The sequence below is a fragment of the Dama dama genome, chromosome 4 (genome assembly GCF_033118175.1).
Source record: "Dama dama isolate Ldn47 chromosome 4, ASM3311817v1, whole genome shotgun sequence".
Classification (NCBI taxonomy): domain Eukaryota; kingdom Metazoa; phylum Chordata; class Mammalia; order Artiodactyla; family Cervidae; genus Dama; species Dama dama.
In genome coordinates, this window is record NC_083684.1 from 44,108,169 (window position 1) to 44,127,103 (window position 18,935).

The 18,935-nt window shown below is 40.6% G+C and overlaps 1 protein-coding gene across 1 annotated transcript in view; it reads left to right on the forward strand.

Moving 5' to 3' along the window:
• The first annotated feature begins 962 nt into the window (after positions 1–962).
• Positions 963–18,935, forward strand: part of PKD1L3 (polycystin 1 like 3, transient receptor potential channel interacting) — a 77,656-nt gene continuing 59,683 nt past the window's right edge. The window contains exons 1-6 of the mRNA XM_061140528.1: positions 963–1,254; positions 2,092–2,211; positions 4,514–4,618; positions 11,711–11,760; positions 13,424–13,672; positions 17,760–17,891. Coding sequence (XP_060996511.1) covers positions 963–1,254; positions 2,092–2,211; positions 4,514–4,618; positions 11,711–11,760; positions 13,424–13,672; positions 17,760–17,891 — 948 coding nt within the window. The remainder of the gene's footprint in view (positions 1,255–2,091; positions 2,212–4,513; positions 4,619–11,710; positions 11,761–13,423; positions 13,673–17,759; positions 17,892–18,935) is intronic.

Sequence of the window (18,935 nt, forward strand, 5' to 3'; positions counted from 1 at the left end):
GGGTGTGTTCTTGGGGTCTACACTTCAGAGAATTTTGTATTTTGGTGTCCACTTACTCAGTGATTTTTAAAGTACTGTAAGCATCACGTGGACCATTTGGATAAAATACTGAAACCTTCCAGGCAATTTCTGTGCCCATATTTATTTGTATTTGTTATCTCATTTTGGTGCCAAGAAAGGGAACTGGCTAACGTATATAAGTGATAGATGTACTACAGGTGACATGCTCTATGAACAAAGGTTTTTCATTAAGTTAATTAAAGAAAAGTGGTGAGAGAATTGATTCTTCCCTACAACAGGAGTCAGTGTGCATGACAATCAAAAGAACCTGTGCAGTTGTAGGCCAGAACCATGCTTATCTGATAAGTGGCTATTTAGTTTGGCAAAATTTGAATTTAAGTGGCTTTCAGTTTTGTTTATATTTAATTTGTATTCATGCTTTCATCAAATATTTATTCTCTGGCTTTTATGATTATGTAAGAACTTTAGGATAGAGATTATGCTTAGATTTGTGCATAAATGTATTTGAGAAATAATGCAATAATTTAAATCAATTCTAGGGGGTCTGCAAGAATGGTTTTCTTTTTTAAAAAAATACAAAACTAAATTTTTAGCAGCACTGGCTTAGATATTCATCACCCTCTATGCTCTTACAGGTTTGATTTAGCAAATAAAGGGCTATTACAGTCTCACAAAGCTAAAGGCACAGCCAGTCGTGTAGACACAGGTGGTGCTGCCCCAGCTATGAGGGCCCATTGCTTTATTGATCCCTAGCATTTGCTTTCAGCCTGTCGGAACGCCACCTGGGTCCTTAAAACAAAACCTTTTGTCTTCTTAACAAACGACTCCCTATTTCTGAAAGAATAATACTAACAAATAAGATGAGCCCACCAAGAATATATTTAAAAGAGCAGGCAGCTGCTGAGCCCCCACACTTTTCATGCTCACAGTTCGCAGAGAAAATGTCCTTCAAAGGAAGAACCTGGCTTTGGTTATACATCACAACAGGTTTCGTTTTAGGGCATGAGCTCCACGTCCTGGAGCAACGCGGAGGGAATAATTGTTACCAGCTGAACCACTTTCCGTGCAGCTTTGAGGGAGCAGAACGTCACTGTCATGCTGGGGGAGGACACCTTGCTTTCACCTGGAACCAGGAGGTTCAAGATCTCCTCTGGGACTTTCTGAAAAAAGAAAAGTGGTGGGTCGGGGGAAATTTAACGCTGCCGAAAAAACACCAAGGAAAAAACCACCCAGGTGAGGCTCAGAGGTTTAGTGGTCATGAAGGAAACTTCCTTACTTTTCCTCTGAGATGAGAGAAGGAAAGAAATGTGACCTCTTCTGCTTTTGTGTACAGAGAAATCAGTCCCTTCGTTACCATCGTTCTGAAATGTCTCCACTTTTGTGCTCCAGCCTTTCATTTGTCTGTGTCACAAAATGATGAGATTTTTTTTTGTCTCAGAACCTATCAAAAGTTAACTTACCTGCTATTTCACTAAAGGTATTGTGCAAGATTCTGAAATGGTTACTTTTTTTTCCTGGTAAATACCTCTTTATCATTCGCAGCCCCATGCTTCCTGACACAGAAACTTGGAGAGAAATTATTTGTCAGTTGCCTTTCTTACACAGGTATTTTCAAACTTAGGCACAATAATCTTAGGGTCTTAGAGAAAAATTCAAGGCATTATTACATCATTGGGGGCTTTCCTGGTGGCTGAGATGGTAAGGAATCTACCTGCAATACAGGAGACCAGGTTCGATCCCTGGGTCAGAAAGATCCCCTGGAGAAAGGAATGGCAACCCACTCCAATGTTCTTGCCTGGCGAATCCCATGGACAGAGGAGCCTGGTGGGCTACAGTCCATGGGGTTGCAAGGAATCGGACACCTTCGCTGATGTCTAGATAAATTAATACTAAGCCTTGTGATAACACATAATATGAAAAAAATAAACAGTCCATAGTTTGTGTGTGTCAGGAGGCAATCCTAGGTTTCCATCTACTGGAAGCTAGCAAAATTTGGTGTTCATGTTTATTTTTTTTAACTGTTCGACTTTTGAGTAGGAGGCTCATCTGGGTCTGGTCTCCCTGCAGCAGATGTCACAGCATGCCCGGCCACCAAGCCCACCAAATGCATCTACCTGACGAGAAGTCAAAATCAGATCTTATGCAAAGAGGGCTCTTGCTCGCTGGAGCATTACTTCATTTGCCAAGCTGGTAAGTGATGAAGCTACATGCTGCCAAAGACCTAATTCTTAGAAACTGACTCTGAATAAGGAGAGCATGTGAGAGTATTAGGTAGAGTCTGTGAGTGATGGACCGTAATGACTTCCTCCTGCAACCCCTCTGGTCGTTGGGCAGACTTGTGCCTTGATGTTCCCTTCATTTCTTGACCTGGATAGAGTGTGTACCCCCCAGTCCTTTCAGCGCCTGGCCTTTACTGGGAAGAACAAGAAGCAAAAGAGGAACATAGAATATGGTGGATTATAGGGGAACCTGTTATCAGTTCAAGGTTTGCTTCTTCAGAGTTAGGAGGTGAGACTTAAGGGGTAGTTTGGTTTGGTTTTGTTTTGTTTTCACATTAGGCAATGTTCTTCATGGTAGTAGTTACATAAAGCACTTCTATTTGTAGCTTGGTGAATTCTCAGAGGGCTTATGATGTCTTAGACTATATAGGTAAAAGTTCTGTTCCACTTTATTAAAAAATCACAGATACATTCTTATTAAAATGTGCAGCAGCTATAGATGCTTCATAAAACAGGAGACACTGCAATATTTTTCTATTACATGAATAAAAAAAAAAATCACTTTTCTCAAATACTGGTTATTGAAGGGACCCAGTATTTCAAATTTACATATTTCTAGCGGCAAACCTCTCCTTCCTCACCCTTTCAAGCTCTTTGTGATATTTTTGTCCCTTTGCCATGATGGCATGCTGTTGTTAATGAGGCCAAGGTTGTGAGCCTAGTTTCTGCAGAAGTCAAATGCTCACATGTTTCCTTCTCACAACTGCATCTCTAGTACTGACAGTCATCTTACAATTGTGAACTGTTTTTATCATCACAAGAGTTTATTTCATCCAACCCATCTCCAGGATTGGAAAAACAGCCCCCTAATAGAGTCTAAATGATGGTGATTATTCATCCACTTTTCACTCTCCCAAGGGAGCTTTTAGACATTCTCGGCTACTCTTGGTTTTGGAGTGAAAATGTGTTTCCTAATATTATTTTCCTTGTACTTGCAAGAGACTTCTGCTGTAGAACATAGAATGTTTCTGCAGAAGGAAATCTTGGACAAAAAGAATTCAGTTTATCCAGCCAGTTCTGCAAATTCTGAGTCTGTGTGCTGATAACTAGAGGAAGTATATCACCGCAGTGGAAAAGCTGCACTCGAGAGCCAGGCTCCCTGGGTTCACATCTTGTTTCTCCCTCTCTGGGCAAGCGCCTCAGCCTCTGTGCAGCCCAGTTTCCTTCCAAGGAGTGTTATGAGGATGAAGATAATACAAATTATATAGAATATTAGAACAATGCCTGGCATTGGCTGCCAGATTAATAAAGATAGAGACACACAGACATTGTGAGGCCTGAGAAAGTAAGTACTTGACACCACCTACTGAGTATTCTTATCAAAAGTAGAACTTGTAATAAATTTTTTTAAAAAGTAACACTTGAATCTTCTTAAGCCTTTAGAGCCAACCAGTTTATAAAAAGTAAGAGAACTGAAGAACACACGAAATGGCACCATGGGAATGTGATCATCAAAACCCAGAATTGGGAGGCTACAGGATAAACAAGTCAGGTTTTACAACAGGACATGACGAGCTTGAGGGGAGAGAATGAGGAGGACGTGGGAGAGGCCACTTAGGAGAGTGGAAGTGAGAATAGGCCAGGGAAACACTGTGATTACCAGGCAGGGCAAAGGCAGACCCCTCATGGTTCACGATCCTGAATTTCAGCTGAGATGCAGTCAACAAGGTTACGTGATTTCTCCAGCTGTAGAAATAGCAAATATACAAAGGGAGGCATGTTTAAGAATGCTGTTGCCTACCTTCTGAACTTCTGTCTCTAACAATGAGAATTATTGAATACAAGGGAAAATCCTATGCTTAGAACGCAACTTCTTAAAAATGAACTTAATTCCCTCTTCTCACTGTCGATCAAGTTGGTGCATTTTGAACTGTTGAATAGTATAAGGGGATGTGACTGTTGTTCTTCAGTTGCTAAGTCATGTCCAACTCCTCGCGACCCCTTGAACTGCAGTATGCCAGGCTCCTCTGTACTTCACCATCACCCTGAGTTTGCTCAAATTCACGTCTGTTGAGATGTGACTGTGTTCCAGAGCAAAAGACTTACTGCAGAATTTCAACATTGTTGTTCTTTGGAAAAACAGCAGGATAGTTATCTTTGTCTTTTCTTGACTATCACGTACTTGCATGTAGTGATTATTTTGTAGACTTCCAGCTAGAGTTTTATCCAAAACGTTAACTTCTGCATTGGCCTCCAAATAGATGCCTTTTCAGATCAAGATGCCAATTATGAAAGAAATGGAAACAATTCTCATTCACGTGGGAAGCCCAAGAGGACAAAAAGAGAAGTCATAAGACCGAGAAGCAAAGTGACCTCAGGTAATGTGTAGTGACATCAGTTGCTGCCTTAATGGATGCACAGGACTGAATTAATGCTGAAATATGTCATCAGAGCAAGGTACTCAGTAAACATCCTTTACATTCTATTTTGTCTGATCTTAGGATTGCAGACTTTGCTTTCATTTTATTTATTTTTTTTCATTTTATATAAATCTGTTTTCTTGGTATTCCTTTGGCCATCTTCTTTTCAAATATGCCCAAATAAAAGATAAGTGTTTTTTTCCCCTCGACAATGTTTTCCATCAAAAAAGTCTTCTTAAAATCCTTGTAAAGTCTTTCAAAGCACAGTATACTCAATTTTTTATTTTTGAAAAATACTATTTCATTCAGTGACCTCAGTCAGTATCAGTGTGGCTGATTACAGAGATAACCTGACAGAGCGGGTAAAAAGAGAGAGAAATTTAAAGTGGATCGCGTAATATTCTTAGGAGTAGGAGCTCACAGCTTCAACGCTTAGGTGTCCTTGTCAACTAGCCCCTTAAGGTTCCTTTAAAAAAGCAATTTAGAAAGTGTTCTTTAAAAAACAAGGAGGAGAATATTCTTGTAGAGACATTTTCTCATCTAGAGAGAATATATTTCTAAAGAACAAAGGTAAAAATCAACTTTTCTGAATGCTTTGTAAATGGGTACTTGTGAGTTCGGGGACAATGTAGTGATCTAATTAGATGGAAGTAAAGATGAGATATTTTGGAAAACTTATTTCTGAAATTTCTTCTGGGTATAATTAAAGCAGTGAGGCTGAAGATGCATTTGAGAAGTTGGGATAAAGCTATGTCTTGAAATACGAGTTTCAGAGGAGCAAAGCCTCTAAATTTATGTACTACTTTGTATAAAGTGATTTTAACTATTCCTTTGTAAAACTAAATTATTAATTAAGTGTACATTTGATGTTTCACATATACCCTTCAAGTTTATATCATCAAATTTGCTCAAAAATAACTTTTAAAAAAATCTCCTCATTGAGAAAAGAGGAGATTGGTGTTTTTTCGATGTGTGGGCCTTTAAAAAATTTTGTGTCACTTTACTGAGTTTCATGTAAATGCATCTGATTTCTCTGAGAGTATTTTTATAGTGCAGTTTTATCATCTTCTCCTTTTCTCCCCATTATTTTTGGCTATGCTGGTCTTCGTTGCTGCACAGGCTTTTCTCCAGCTGCAGAGAGCGGGGGCTACTCTCTAGTTGTGGTGCCTAGGCTTCTCACTGCGGTGGCTTCTCTTGTTAAGGAGCGCAGGCTCTAGGGTTCGCGGCTTCAGTAGTCGTGGTGCAGGGGCCTAGCTGCCTCGAGGCATACCCCGGGTCCTCGATCCCAAAGTAGGGATCGAACTGGTGTCTCCTGCATTGGCAGGTGGATTCTTTACCACTGAGCCGCCAGGGAAGCCCCAGCTTTCTGTAACAGACGTCATTCCTTGCCTTGCTCTGTGCTGTCTTGCTCTAATGCTTCCTTTCACTTTTGCCTTTATTGAAATTTTGTTTTTCAACAGTCTTTCAATTCCTTATCTTCAAGAAGTTGTGTCAACATTCTTATACTTATGTGTTTTTAATTGTCAGACTCAGGAATGAAACAGTCTCTTTGAACTCTCATCTGGTTAAAGGAACATAGTACAGGTTAATTTCCCCCTACCCATACCCTCACTCCCTAGATCTTGTTAGTATAACTGGATTTTATTCTAGTTATATTAAATATATTATACAATGTCAACTTTAAAAGAAGAACAACTTGAAAGTTGTGAGTTTAGTTTTTCTTGGGGGCAAAATGAGGACTATAGCCCAGGAGACAGCATCTCAGATAGTTCTAAGAAACTGCATCAAAGAGGTAGGGGGCAAGGTCAGTATATGTGATTTTGGTGAAGGGGAAGTACATGCAATCAAGTATATATATATATATATATATATATATATATATATTTTTTTTTTTTTTTGCAGAAGGTTTCTGCTAGCAACAAGAGTAGTCATCACCAGGAAAGATTTTCGTGTTTTTTTTAATAGGAGATATAAGAATTGGGCTCATAAAATCAGCTTCCAAAAATATCTAGCTGTCTGAAGATCTGCCAGTTTTTCCCAGAGCGCAGTGCCTCATTTCTGCTCTCCACCCTGAACTCCTTTCAGTGGGTGCTGAAAATCAGCAGCAGCAGCAGCACGTGATTTAACCCTGGTAGAGGCAGATGGCAGTTTGCCAGTTTGTAATTGACAAGAACTTTTCTTAAAAATAGTTTTTTCATGCTTTTATCACAGCCAGATATCCAACAATCCTTTAGAACTTATTTCTGTTTTAACTGGTTTTGTATTTGCCACCAACGACTTGGTACCATGACTTCACACTTCTAGTTATTAATTTCATCTCATTTCTATTCCAGTTATTTTTTCATGAAAGAGCTATTGGTGTATTGTAAAGTAATTAGCCTCCAACTAGTATAAATAAATGAAATAAAAATAAAAAAAATAAAGAGCTATTGGTGGAGGTACCTAGAAACTTGTGAATAATCAAAAGGGGCTTTTCTTGTCCCTTCCCGATGTTGTTGTTCTGTTGCTTGGTCGTGTCCAATTGTTTGTGACCCCATGGACTGCAGCATGCCAGGAGGCTTCCCCATCCTTCACCATCTCCTGGAGCTTACTCAAACTCATGTCCATCGAGTCAGTGATGCCATCCAACCATCTTGTCCTCTGTCGTCCCCTTCTCCTCCTGCCTTCAGTCTTTCTGTGTCAGGGAGTTTTCTAATGAGTCAGTTCTTTGCATCAGGTGGCCAAAGTATTGGAGCTTCAGTTTCAGCATCAGTCTTTCCAATGAATATTCAGGGTGATTTCCTTTAGGATTGACTGGTTTGATCTCCTTGCAGTCCAGGAGAATCTCAAGAGTCTTTTCCAGAACCACAGTCCAAAAGCATCAATTCTTTGACACTCAGCCTTCTTTATGGTCCAACTCTCACATCCATACATGACTACTGAAGCTTTGACTACACAGACCTTTGTCGACAAAGTAATGTCTCTGCTTTTTAGTATGTTTTCTAGGTTTGTCATAGCTTTTCTTCCAAGAAGCAAGCGTCTTTTAATTTCATGGCTGCAGTCACCATCTGCACTGATTTTGGAGCCCAAAAAATAGTTTGTCACTGTTTCCATTGTTTTCCCATCTATTTGCCATGATGTGATGGGACCAGATGCCATGCTCTTAGGTTTTTGAATGTTGAGTTTTAAGCCACATTTTTCACTCTCTTCTTTCACCTTCATCAAGAGGCTCTTTAGTTCCTCTTCACTTTCTGCCTTCAGGGTGGTGTCATCTGCATATCTGAGGTTATTGATATTTCTCCTGGCAATCTTGATTCCAGCTTGTGCTTCATCCAGTCCGGCATTTAGTATCATGTACTCTGCATGTAAGTTAAATAAGCAGGGTGACAATATACAGCCTTGGTGTACTCCTTTCCCAATTTTGAACCAGTCCGTTATTTCATGTCTGGTTCTAACTGTTGCTTCTGGACCTGCATACAGATATATCAGGAAACTGGTAAGGTGGTATGATATTCCCATCTCTTTAAGAATTTTCCACAGTTTGTTGTGATCCACACAGTCAAAAGCTTTAGCATAGTCAATGAAGCAGAAGTAGATGTTTTTCTGGAATTCTCTTTTTCTATAATCCAGTGGATGTTGTCAATTTGGTCTCTGGTCCTTTGCCTTTTCTAAACTCAGCTTGAATATCTGGGAGTTCTCAGTTCATGTACTGTTGAAGCCTAACTTGGAAAATTTTGAGCATTACTTGGCTAACATGTGAAATGAGTGCAGTTGTGTGGTAGTTTGAACATCTTTGGCATTACCTTTCTTTGGGATTGGAATGAAAACTGACCTTTCCAGTCCTGTGGCCACTGCTGAGTTTTCCAATTTTGCTGGCATACTGAGTGCAGCACTTTCACAGCATCATCATTTAGGATTTGAAATAGCTCAGCTGGAATTCCCTCATCTCCACTAGCTTTGTTCGTAGTGATGTTTCTAAGGCCCACTTGACTTCGCACTCCAGGATATCTGGCTCTAGGTGAGTGATCGCAGCATCATGGTTATCTGGGTTATTAAGATCTTTTTTCTATATAGTTCTTCTGTATATTCTTGCCACCTCTTCTTAATATCATCTGCTTCTGTTAGGTCCATACTGTTTCTGTCCTTTATTGTGCCCATCTTTGCATGAAATGTTCCCTTGGTATCTCTAATTTTCTTGAAGACATCTCTAGTCCTTCTCCTTCTATTGTTTTCTCTATTTCTCTGCATTGTTCACTTAGGAAGCCTTTCATATCTATCCCTGCTATTCTTTGGAACTCTGCATTCAGATGGGTATATCTTTCCCAATGTTAAAGGAAGATTTTCCCAAGACAATGTATTGATCTAGTAGGCTAGATCAAGGGGAGAGATTTTTATAGACAGAAATGAGCAGGAGCAAGGGGGTTATACTGGGCATTTGCTGATTGGTTAAAACAGGGTTGCTTCCCTATGTGGAGCAAAGGGAAGTCTTGAATCTCTGTTATATAGCTTGTGCTGGGCAGGCAGGTGCTGCCTAGTTGACCATGGCCTTCCTTCCATGGGAGAGCCATTTGCTAATGTGGGGATTAGCGTAAGTGACTCCATCTTGGGTCTGATCTTGTTACTTTAACAGAAATGAGCCATATGTTAGCAGGGTGTACAGTTAAAACATAAGATCAATTGCTATAACAGAGGCCAAAATGATAGCTTAAGTAAAACAGACGTTCATTTCTTTTTTACATAACAGTCTGAGAAATAACTTTAAGACTGACAGGATAGATCATTGGTTTACAGGACCCAAGCACTTCCTTGTTCTGCCATCAACTTGTAGCATCCATCTCATGTCTATAAAAGCTATTTTTTCTTCCTGAACTCTATGTTCACGTTTCTAGCAGGTAGGAAGGAGAGAAGAGAAAGTTGAGGGGCAGGAGACAGGAGGCAGATCTTTTTTTTTTTTTTTTCTCTTAAGGGCATAGCCTGGAAACTGCACCTGTTACTTCTTCTCATATCCCATTGGCCAGAACCTGATCACATGTCTGCACCATAGAGCAGGGAGGACTGGGAAATGTAGTCCTTAGCTGGGCTACCATGTTCCTGTTAAAGAAAGGGAAGACTGAATAGCCAGCACACTCTGCAGTGAATGTGATACAATTCTTTCCTCCTAGGCTTCCCCTCAAAACTCTGTGGACATCATTCTCTTGTTTTTTGGCATTTAATGCTATAGTGGAAAAGACTAAGGCTACGGCTAGCTTCCCACCCACCCCTCTTTTTTCCTGGTAGCCTTTTTTTCCTCCCATCAGATTGCTTGTAGAATTTTTTAATCCTTGCACTACAGAAATTTTCTTAGCATGCATTCAGATTGATTTTCACTGATTTTTGCCTAGAATGTGATGTTGCATATATACATCTTTCTCAGTTCAAGAAAATTTTATTCTGTTCTACCCATTTATCCCTCTCTTTCATTTGCTTTGGTGTAGTCCCTGAGAAATACCAGTTACTGTGTGCTCTCCTGCTGGTTTCTACCCTCCATATCTTTCCTGTCATTCTTCTAAGTGGAAAGATGGTTTCCTATTTGTCACTCTTTCTGTTGCATTCTAAAGAACTCCTCACACTTATCCTGTGTACCACTGATTTACCTTTTCCACCTTAGTTCTGCTCTGTGTTACCTCCAATGTGGATCTTAATTTTTCTGTAGCATTTCTGGTGTTCTTGAAGTCCTCTAATATCATTTGTTTCTCTTTCAATCTCATTCTTATGCATATTACTTTCAATTGGTTTATCTTTAAGACTTTCTGTTTGGTGGCATGGCCCCCAAAAATTAACTTTGTTTCAATCAAGGATGTTAAACAGCTTCCTGAAATATTTTTCTGGATTTTGCTGTTGATTTTTAGAGCTGTCATTTCCTCTGAGTCCTTTGGAGTCAGTTTCCCGGTTCTAAGGTGCTATTCATAGGCTCCCTTTTAGTCTTTGTTTTTTTTTTTTCCCCTTAAGGCAAGATCTGTCAAAAGACATTTGTCTAAGACTAGGAAATTGGATCACTCTTAAGTTTAGCAGCCTGTTGGCTTTATTGTGTGGTCATAACCCCTTCTCAGATGGACAGTTGATGTTCTGGGTCAGTTTCCTGTTCCCAGCAAGCTGTCAGCCTAATGGCCCTAATCTGAGGTGATGTTTTTCTCAACTCTGCGTATACTGCTTTAACTGTCACATCATTGGATATTGTTAAATCCATTCTCCAGGTGAGAAAACTAAGAGGTTAAGCCATTTGTTCAAGGCTTCCTCATAAGTCGCAGTAAAAGGCAAACCAACTCTGGACCCCAGGTCTTTGACTCAAATTCAGTTTCTTCAGTCTTTCTTCCTTCTGTTCATCTTGATAGAAAAACAGGGCAGCTGATCTGAAGAGCATCTCAGAACTGTGTCCTGCCCCAGCAGTAGTAGCTGCAGTGATTTCCTGCTAAACGTACATGCCTTATGAACAACAAAGGGAATGCTCTAAGAAAAGAAAAGAGGGCAAATAGACTTGCTGTAGTCAGGTCAGTTTGCATGGGTCTAGCCACTCATGCTTTGAAAGAAATCAACTTAAGTTCATAAGCAAATAAGCATGGTAATATCTGGATATTGCCTTCAAATCACAGTTTTCTTACTGGAAAAATGTGGAAAGAGAATAAAAACAATAATGGTGGTCTGGTAAAATGCTGTAAATGATCATTTCCTTTAGTCAGAAATATGCTCTTATTTATTGAATAAGAGCTCTTTTTTGGTAAAATTATGAGGCAGATATTTCTGCAGTAATATTTATATTCTGGCAACTTTATGATTGATCTAATTTAATATTTTCAAACAAGAGGATCTGGGTCTTGGAAGAGTAAGCGAAGGGATGAGACATTAGTAATGTGATGCTTCTGCTCCAGGAATCTGGCTTATCTACAGATGTAGCAACAGTGGGAAATGAGCACTTTGGCTTCCTACATAAAACAATTTGCATTGTTTTCAGAAACAAATAATCCTCAAGTAAAATAGAAATATTTCTATCTTAAGCCTTTCCCTTGAACGTAATCAACTCTCTTTTTCCTATAGGAGACACTCATCTTTCAAACACATGTCACCAGCCTGCTCAGGCTAATAGTGTAAGTACTTCACCACGGTGCATATCTTGAAATATGGCTCTCTTTGTCGTTCTTGGTGGGTTCTGCCAGAACTCTGCTCTGTCTCATAGAGGGCTCTGGATATAGTTTTCTAAGAAGGAAAGGAAGGTACTTAAGTGCAGCAAAGAATCAGGTCTGGTGGATGCTTTATTAAAGAAAATTTTAAAGCCTCTTTGGCTTTGATGTTGGTATAATTATTTGTTGGTTGGTTGTTGATTTATTCCCTGCTTCATCCCAGAAAGGACTTGTGGCATCTTACCAAAATATGTGCCATGCAATAACATTAAAAAAATTTTTTTAAGGAAAAAAGAAAGAAATTTGAGTGAAAGGAATACAATGTTAGGAACTCTGCATAATCTATAAAATTTCACCTTCAAGGGACTGCTCTGGCAGTCCAGTAGTTAGGGCTCCATGCTTCTACAGGGAGCTCAGATTTGAACCCTGGTTGGGGAACTGGGATCCCACAAGCTATGCAGCAAAGCCCTCCTGCTCCCTGCCGAAAGAGTTTACCTTCAAGAAATTTCTCAGCCTTGCCTCTGTGTCCTGCATATTTATATTGTCTAAATATAAATACACATTTATTTGATCTAGTATTAACTGCAAAATATGTGTTTTCTAGCAGCATGAAAGAAGGAAAATAGGGATGAAATAAATACCCTTTAAAGCAGCATCTCCCAAGTGATGTTCTGTAAAATAACAACCAACATTGCTTAAAAGAAGGAAAACAAGCAAAGGTTTATACCTGTAGGACTTCTCTGAGCCTTTCAGGTGCCCAGGCCTCACCATCAGCCCCGCGACCGCACCCCAGACCACGCCACTGTCATCTCCCATCTAAGCTGTGTATCCGCCACCTCCTGCTTCTACTCTTGGCCCCTTCCTGCCCGTTCCCAACCCAGCAGTCCAAGGAGTCCGTCAGAGCAGAATCGGATCACGCCACTGCCCCTCGAAGCCCCAAGCGTCTTCCGCTCTCAGACTGAGTAAAATCACACTGTTGTCAGTTGCCTGACGTCAGTGCTGTCCTCACCCCCACCCCCAGGATCTTCCTGGTCACCCCGGTTCCCACTTCTGCTCATATAGCCTCCTTGTGCCTCAAAGCCAGCAAGCTGTAGCCTCAGGGCCTTTGCACCCCTCAGCTGTCCTCCTCCAGTATGTTGGCAGAGCTTTCTCTCCCCGCTTCATTCAACCGTCAGCAAAAACACCCTCTCCTAACAGCCGAGCACCCTTTCTCTTCATCTTCTTACTTTTTTTTTTTTAATGTTTTTTTTAACTTGATTCAGTACACGATACAATGTGTGTATCTGTCACCACCCTGAAAATGGAGGCTCCATGAGGCAAGAACTGGGCTCATTTTGTTCACTGCTGTGTCCTTGGTTCCCCAGAACATTACTTAGGACACAGGAGATGCTTAATTATAATTTAGTGAATGAGTGACAGTAAGCACAGTAATATAAACTGTGACTCTTAAAGAGGATAGTACAGATGCCACTTTCTCAAGACTGTGCACAGGATCTTTTTGAGAGAAATGCCTATTAATATCGTACAGGATGTAGGGATTCTAGAGCAATTTTAAAAGCACTTGCCTTAATTATTCATCATTTAGGAAAATCATATTCAGCCTTCTCCTTTGCACATTTTCATCTTCTAGTCCAAGACTCTGTGCCATCCCCTCAGCCCATTTCCTTCAGCGCCACCTAAAGTCACACCGCAGGGGGTGTCGGTCACGCCTGCACCTACCAGCCAGCCTCTCCCTCTGACACCAGAGCTGCCCAGGCCTGGATCTGTAACACGTGCTGGAAAAGCTCTGGTAGAAAGAACTTCAGGCCCCAAAGAGGACTCACACCCAAGTGTCTTTACCAGTCATCCACAAGTATCCTTACAGAATGCATCTGACCAGGTAAGTGTGGAAAATTGAAATCACAGCCAGGTACCCTTGTGACCCTGAAAGAGCCCTTTTTAACCCTTTGCCTCTATATGGTGATGTTTCAAGAATATGCTACTAGGAAGGAGCTGTCTTCACCCTTCACCCCTGAGCAGAACGTAGGAACGCCTGACAATGATGGGGTTCAGGCAGGCTGCCCCAAAATGTGCCACTGTGGCAACCTGGATTATTTCAAGCTGAAGACAGTTAAGGCCCAACAGACTCAAGAAGAACTTTTTACCTCCCTCTTCACTGCCTGAAAGAAATTAGATTAGGAACTCAAACCAGAAGAGAGCTATTAATGTTACCACAATAAATTTTCTTACATTAGAAACACTTCTCTGCATGGCATGACAAGCATGCATTTACCAGACCTTTCCTCTTCCCATCTTTCTGTGAGTGTCTTCCTCCACTCCGAAGTCCCAGACCCCTGGCCCCTTCCCCTTGGCTCAGGATGGCATCTAAGCCTCAGTGGCCTGTCTGTGAAACTCCCATCTTTGGGACTCCCGTACGTACGTAATCACATTTGTTTCTCTCCTGTTAACTGGCTTTGTGTTGGCTTAATTATTAGCCCAGCTGAAGAACCTGGAAGGGAAGAAGGGGAAAGGGTTCCTCTCCTAACAGACAAGCCTGTATCCCAATTCAGAGCTAAGCAAGTCTATGGAAATATTCCACAATGGGTTTTATACCCACTTCAGGATTTAATGTCTTCTTATTTAATGACATTCTATTTAGTGCCTCAAGCGAGGAGGAAGCCTTATTCACCTGCCCCACTTTTTCAGCAGCAGCAAACCCTTCTGACAGCTCCTCCTCCTCACCGTCTCAGCTCTTTTTTTATCTTTCTTCCCCCTTTGCCCCAAACTTTAAGATAAAGCAAAGCCATCGTGATAAATTTGACCGAAGAAAATTATCCTGCTTCTACCCATCTTTTTTTTAAACACAAGCTCTACTTACATGCGAACATTTCCCTGTTAAAGAGGAATCCTGTTTACTCTGAATCTGCATTCATGAAGCTAGATGTTCACTATTGTCTCTGCTGGCATTGTGTTCCCCTGGGGAGAAACCGACCTACAGTCATTTCAACAGACTTGTTTTCTTTTTTCTTTTTAGACTTGTTTTCGTTAAACAAAGGAAAATCTGAAGTGTAGACTCTCCAGGAGTCTACAAATAAATGACTGTAAATATTAAGAGAATTTAGTAGCGTTGCTGAATACCAGGTTACTATACCAAAGCTAATTGTACTTTTACAGATCAGTAACATTCAGTTAGCAATTTAGATAAAGAAAAAAGATATAATAGCCAAGTATGTAGGAGTGCAGATAACAAAGTGAAAGTGTTAGGCACTCAGTGATATCTGACTCTCTGTGACCCCATGGACTGTAGCCCACCAGGCTCCTCTGTCCATGGAATTCTCCAGGCAAGAATACTGTAGTGGGTTGCCATTTCCTTCTCCAGGGGATCCTCCTGACCCCTGTTCAATCGTGTGGTCTATGAGGGTAGGACCACAGCTGACTGGAAGTACTGTAACTCCTGAGTCTGGCAGCACACAGTAGGCATTTAATAAAGGTTTATTGAATATGATTGAATTCAGCTGTGAGTGGAGTATTCTCTGGTAATTGGACCAAGTCATTGGTGTAAAGAGAGATTTTCTCAGGGTTGGACTTCCAGTGTGAAAGCAATGACCTCTTAAGGCTTGGGGCAGGTCCAGTGCTCTGGGTTTGTTTTCTCAGAGAGGTTTTCTGCCTCCACCTCCTGCCAAGTGGTATTTCAGGTACTACCTTCTCCAACATGAACTCTTGAATTGAGGGAAATAAACAGGGTGGGAAACCTGAAAGATTAAATATACTTCCGAATAGAAAAGACTGGGTTGGTTTTGTTTTGTTTTGGCTGCACCATGCAGTGTGCATCTTAGTTCCTTGACCAGGGATCCGTTCTGTGCCCCTGCATTGGGAGCATGGAGGCTTAACCACTGAATTACCAAGAAGTCCCTAGAAGAGTTAGTTTTTATTTCCATGTGACCCTTTCTTTTTAAAACTTATTTTTAACTACAGGATAATTATTTTACAATATTGTGTTGGTTTCTGCCTTACATCAACGTGTATCAACCATACGTATACATGTGTCCCCTCTGTTTTGAACATCCCTCCCACCTTCCATCCCATCCCACCCCTCTATGTTGTCACAGAGCCCCTGTTTGAGTTCCCTGGGTCCTACAACAAATTCCCTCTGGCTATCTCTTTTACATATGGTAGTGTATATGTTGGAGAAGGCAGTGGCTCCCCACTCCAGTACTCTTGCCTGGAAAATCCCATGGACGGAGGAGCCTGGTAGGCTGCAGTCCATGGGGTCACGAAGAGTCAGACATGACTGAGCGACTTCACTTTCACTTTTCACTTTTCTGCATTGGAGAAGGAAATGGCAACCACTCCAGTGTTCTTGCCTGGAGAATCCCAGGGATGGGGTCGCACAGAGTCGGACACGACTGAAGTGACTTAGCAGTAGCAGCAGCAGTGTATATGTTTCCATGCTGCTCTCTCCATTTGTCCCACCCTCTCCTTCCCCTCCTCCCCATGTCCACAAGTCTGCTCTCTACTCCTGCCCTGTGAATAGGTTCATCTGTACCATCTTTCTAGATTCCATATACATGTGTTAATATACGATGTTTGTTTTTCTCTTTCTGACTTACTTCACTCTGTATAATAGGCTCTAGGTTCATCCACCTCATTAGCACTGATTCAAATCCATTCCTTTTTATGGCTGAGTAATATTCCACTGTGGTAACTTCCCTGGTAGCTCAGCTGGTAAAGAATGTGCCAGCAATGCCAGAGATCCCAGTTCAATTCCTGGGTAGGGAAGATCCCCTGGAGAAGGAAATGGCAACCCACTCCAGTATTCTTGCCTGGAAAATTCTATGGACAGAGGAGCCTGATGGGCTACAGTCCATGAGGTCCCAAAGAGCCAGACACGATTGAGCGACTAAGCACAGTGTTCCATTGTGTATAGGCACCGCCTGCTTTATCCATCCATCTGTCGGCGAACGTCTCGGTGGTTTCCGTGTCCTTGCTGTTGTAAATAGTGCTGTGATGAATATTGGGGTGCATGTGTCTTTTTAAGTTCTGGTTTTCTCAGGGTATATGTCCACAGGTGAGATTATTGGGTCATTTGGTAGTTTTATTCTCGTTTTTTTTAAGGAATCTCCAGACTGTCTTCCATAGTGGCTATATCAGTTTACATTTCCACCAACAGCGCAAGAGGGTTCCCTTTTCTTCATAGCCTCTCCAGCGTTTGTTTGCGGATTTTTTGGTGATGGCCGTTCTGACCGGTGTGAGGTGGTATCTCGTTGTAGTTTCGATTTACATTTCTTTAATAATGAGTGATGTTGAGCATCTTCTCTTGTGTTTATTAGCCAATTGTATGTTATCTTTGGATAAATGTCTGTTTAGGTCTTTTGCCCACTTTTTGACTGGGTTTGTTTTTCTGGTATTGAGTTGCATGAGCTGCTGGAATATTTTGGAAATCAATCCTTTGTCAGTTGTTTCATTTGCTATTATTTTCTCCCATTTGGAGGGTTGTCTTTTCACCTTGTTTAGTTTCCTTTGCTGTGCAAGAGCTTTTAAGTTTAATTAGGTCCAACTTGTTCATTTTGGGGTTTTTTTTGCATTACTCGAGGTAGTGGGCTGTCATCTGTGGGGTCACACAGAGTCGGACACGACTGACGTGACTTAGCAGCCGCAGCAGCAACAGGAGGTGTGAGCCTCACTTTTAATCATGGCATGAGACTTTAGCTTATTCTTATAAGTCTTATTTCCAGCTTCATTTATCCTTGAATCTGTCATTGTATAACCTGGTTATCCATTTTCTCTACTGTATAAAGAGGTGAAAATAAATTCTATCTATTTGCAGAACAGCTTGTGAAAGTATCAATAGTAGCTGTTATGGAGAGTCTGATTTGTAGAGTTTGTAATATTATCAAAAGTCAACTCTTGTTAAAACAATGGCTCAAACTACTAAAGTGCAGTAATTTTATATAAATAATTTTGAGAAAACTCTTTTTTTTCAATAGATCATAGATGAGATAACAGGGAACTTTAGCAAAGCAGTTCTTGGTTTGCGAACTCACAACAAACTGCAGAAAGCTTGCGAGATCCTCGAGGGACTGGCAGCCTTTATCCCAGGATTTTCCGAGTCAGCTCAGGTAAGCAGAGGGCGACTTGGCAGGGGAAGGTATGAAGAGGGAATGAAAAAGAGAAAAAGAATAATAAAATAGAAAATAGATCATCTGGAGATTGTGCCCTGTGCAGAATTTAACATTATAAAAGTATTTTGTGGAGATTCAAATATTAGCAGGTATTTGAAATACCTTCAAACTGGAAGATTATAAATAATCTGTGTTGACATTCTCAGATATGCAGTGTTTATTTTCTTTTGTCTATTTATCAGGTTACTGCCTTTCTGATACATCTGTTAGGAGAAATAATGGGAGACAAAAATAGATCCACTCCTTGAGGTAGACAGAGACGGACATCCTTGAAGCAGGCATCAAAAACGCTGTGATATTTGTATTTATGACAGCCATCTTTGCCAGTGTTACTTCCCCTTAACTAGCCATGCCTCTTTTCTGCTTCTTACACGTTAGTAAATTAAGGTAGTAGGATTAGTGAGAATTTTAAATTCCTTTTTTCCATTTCTTATATTTTAAATATTCTGCTGTAAGCACATAGGTGCAATCTGGATTGGTTTATTTAGACTTTTTAATTACATAAATAGTATGTGCTTATTATGCAAAAATCAGAACAAAAACATTAAGAAGTAGAAACCTTCACCATCTTGGTCCTTCTTGCCAATCTCATTCTCTAGATGTTACTCTCTGTAATTTGTTATGCGTAACCCTCCAGACTTTTGTCTGTACATACACAGCTTCGCTATTTTGTGTTAACAAAAATGGGGTTAAGTTATTAATATACACATTTTTCTGCTTCTTAATTTTTTTACTTAATACTCTGCCATGGATATCTTGTCATAGCAGCTTATAGACATGAACTCACTATTCTTGATGCTCATTTGAATATTTTTCATTTGTTTACCCTTGTAAACAGCATATCCATGAACATCCATGTACCTACATCTTTGAGTGCTTATGCAAACATCCCTCTGGGATAGAGAGCGAGAAACAGAATTGATGAACTCTTAAATTTTTAATCAATGACAAAATTGCCCTCCTAAAAGGCACCATTTTACA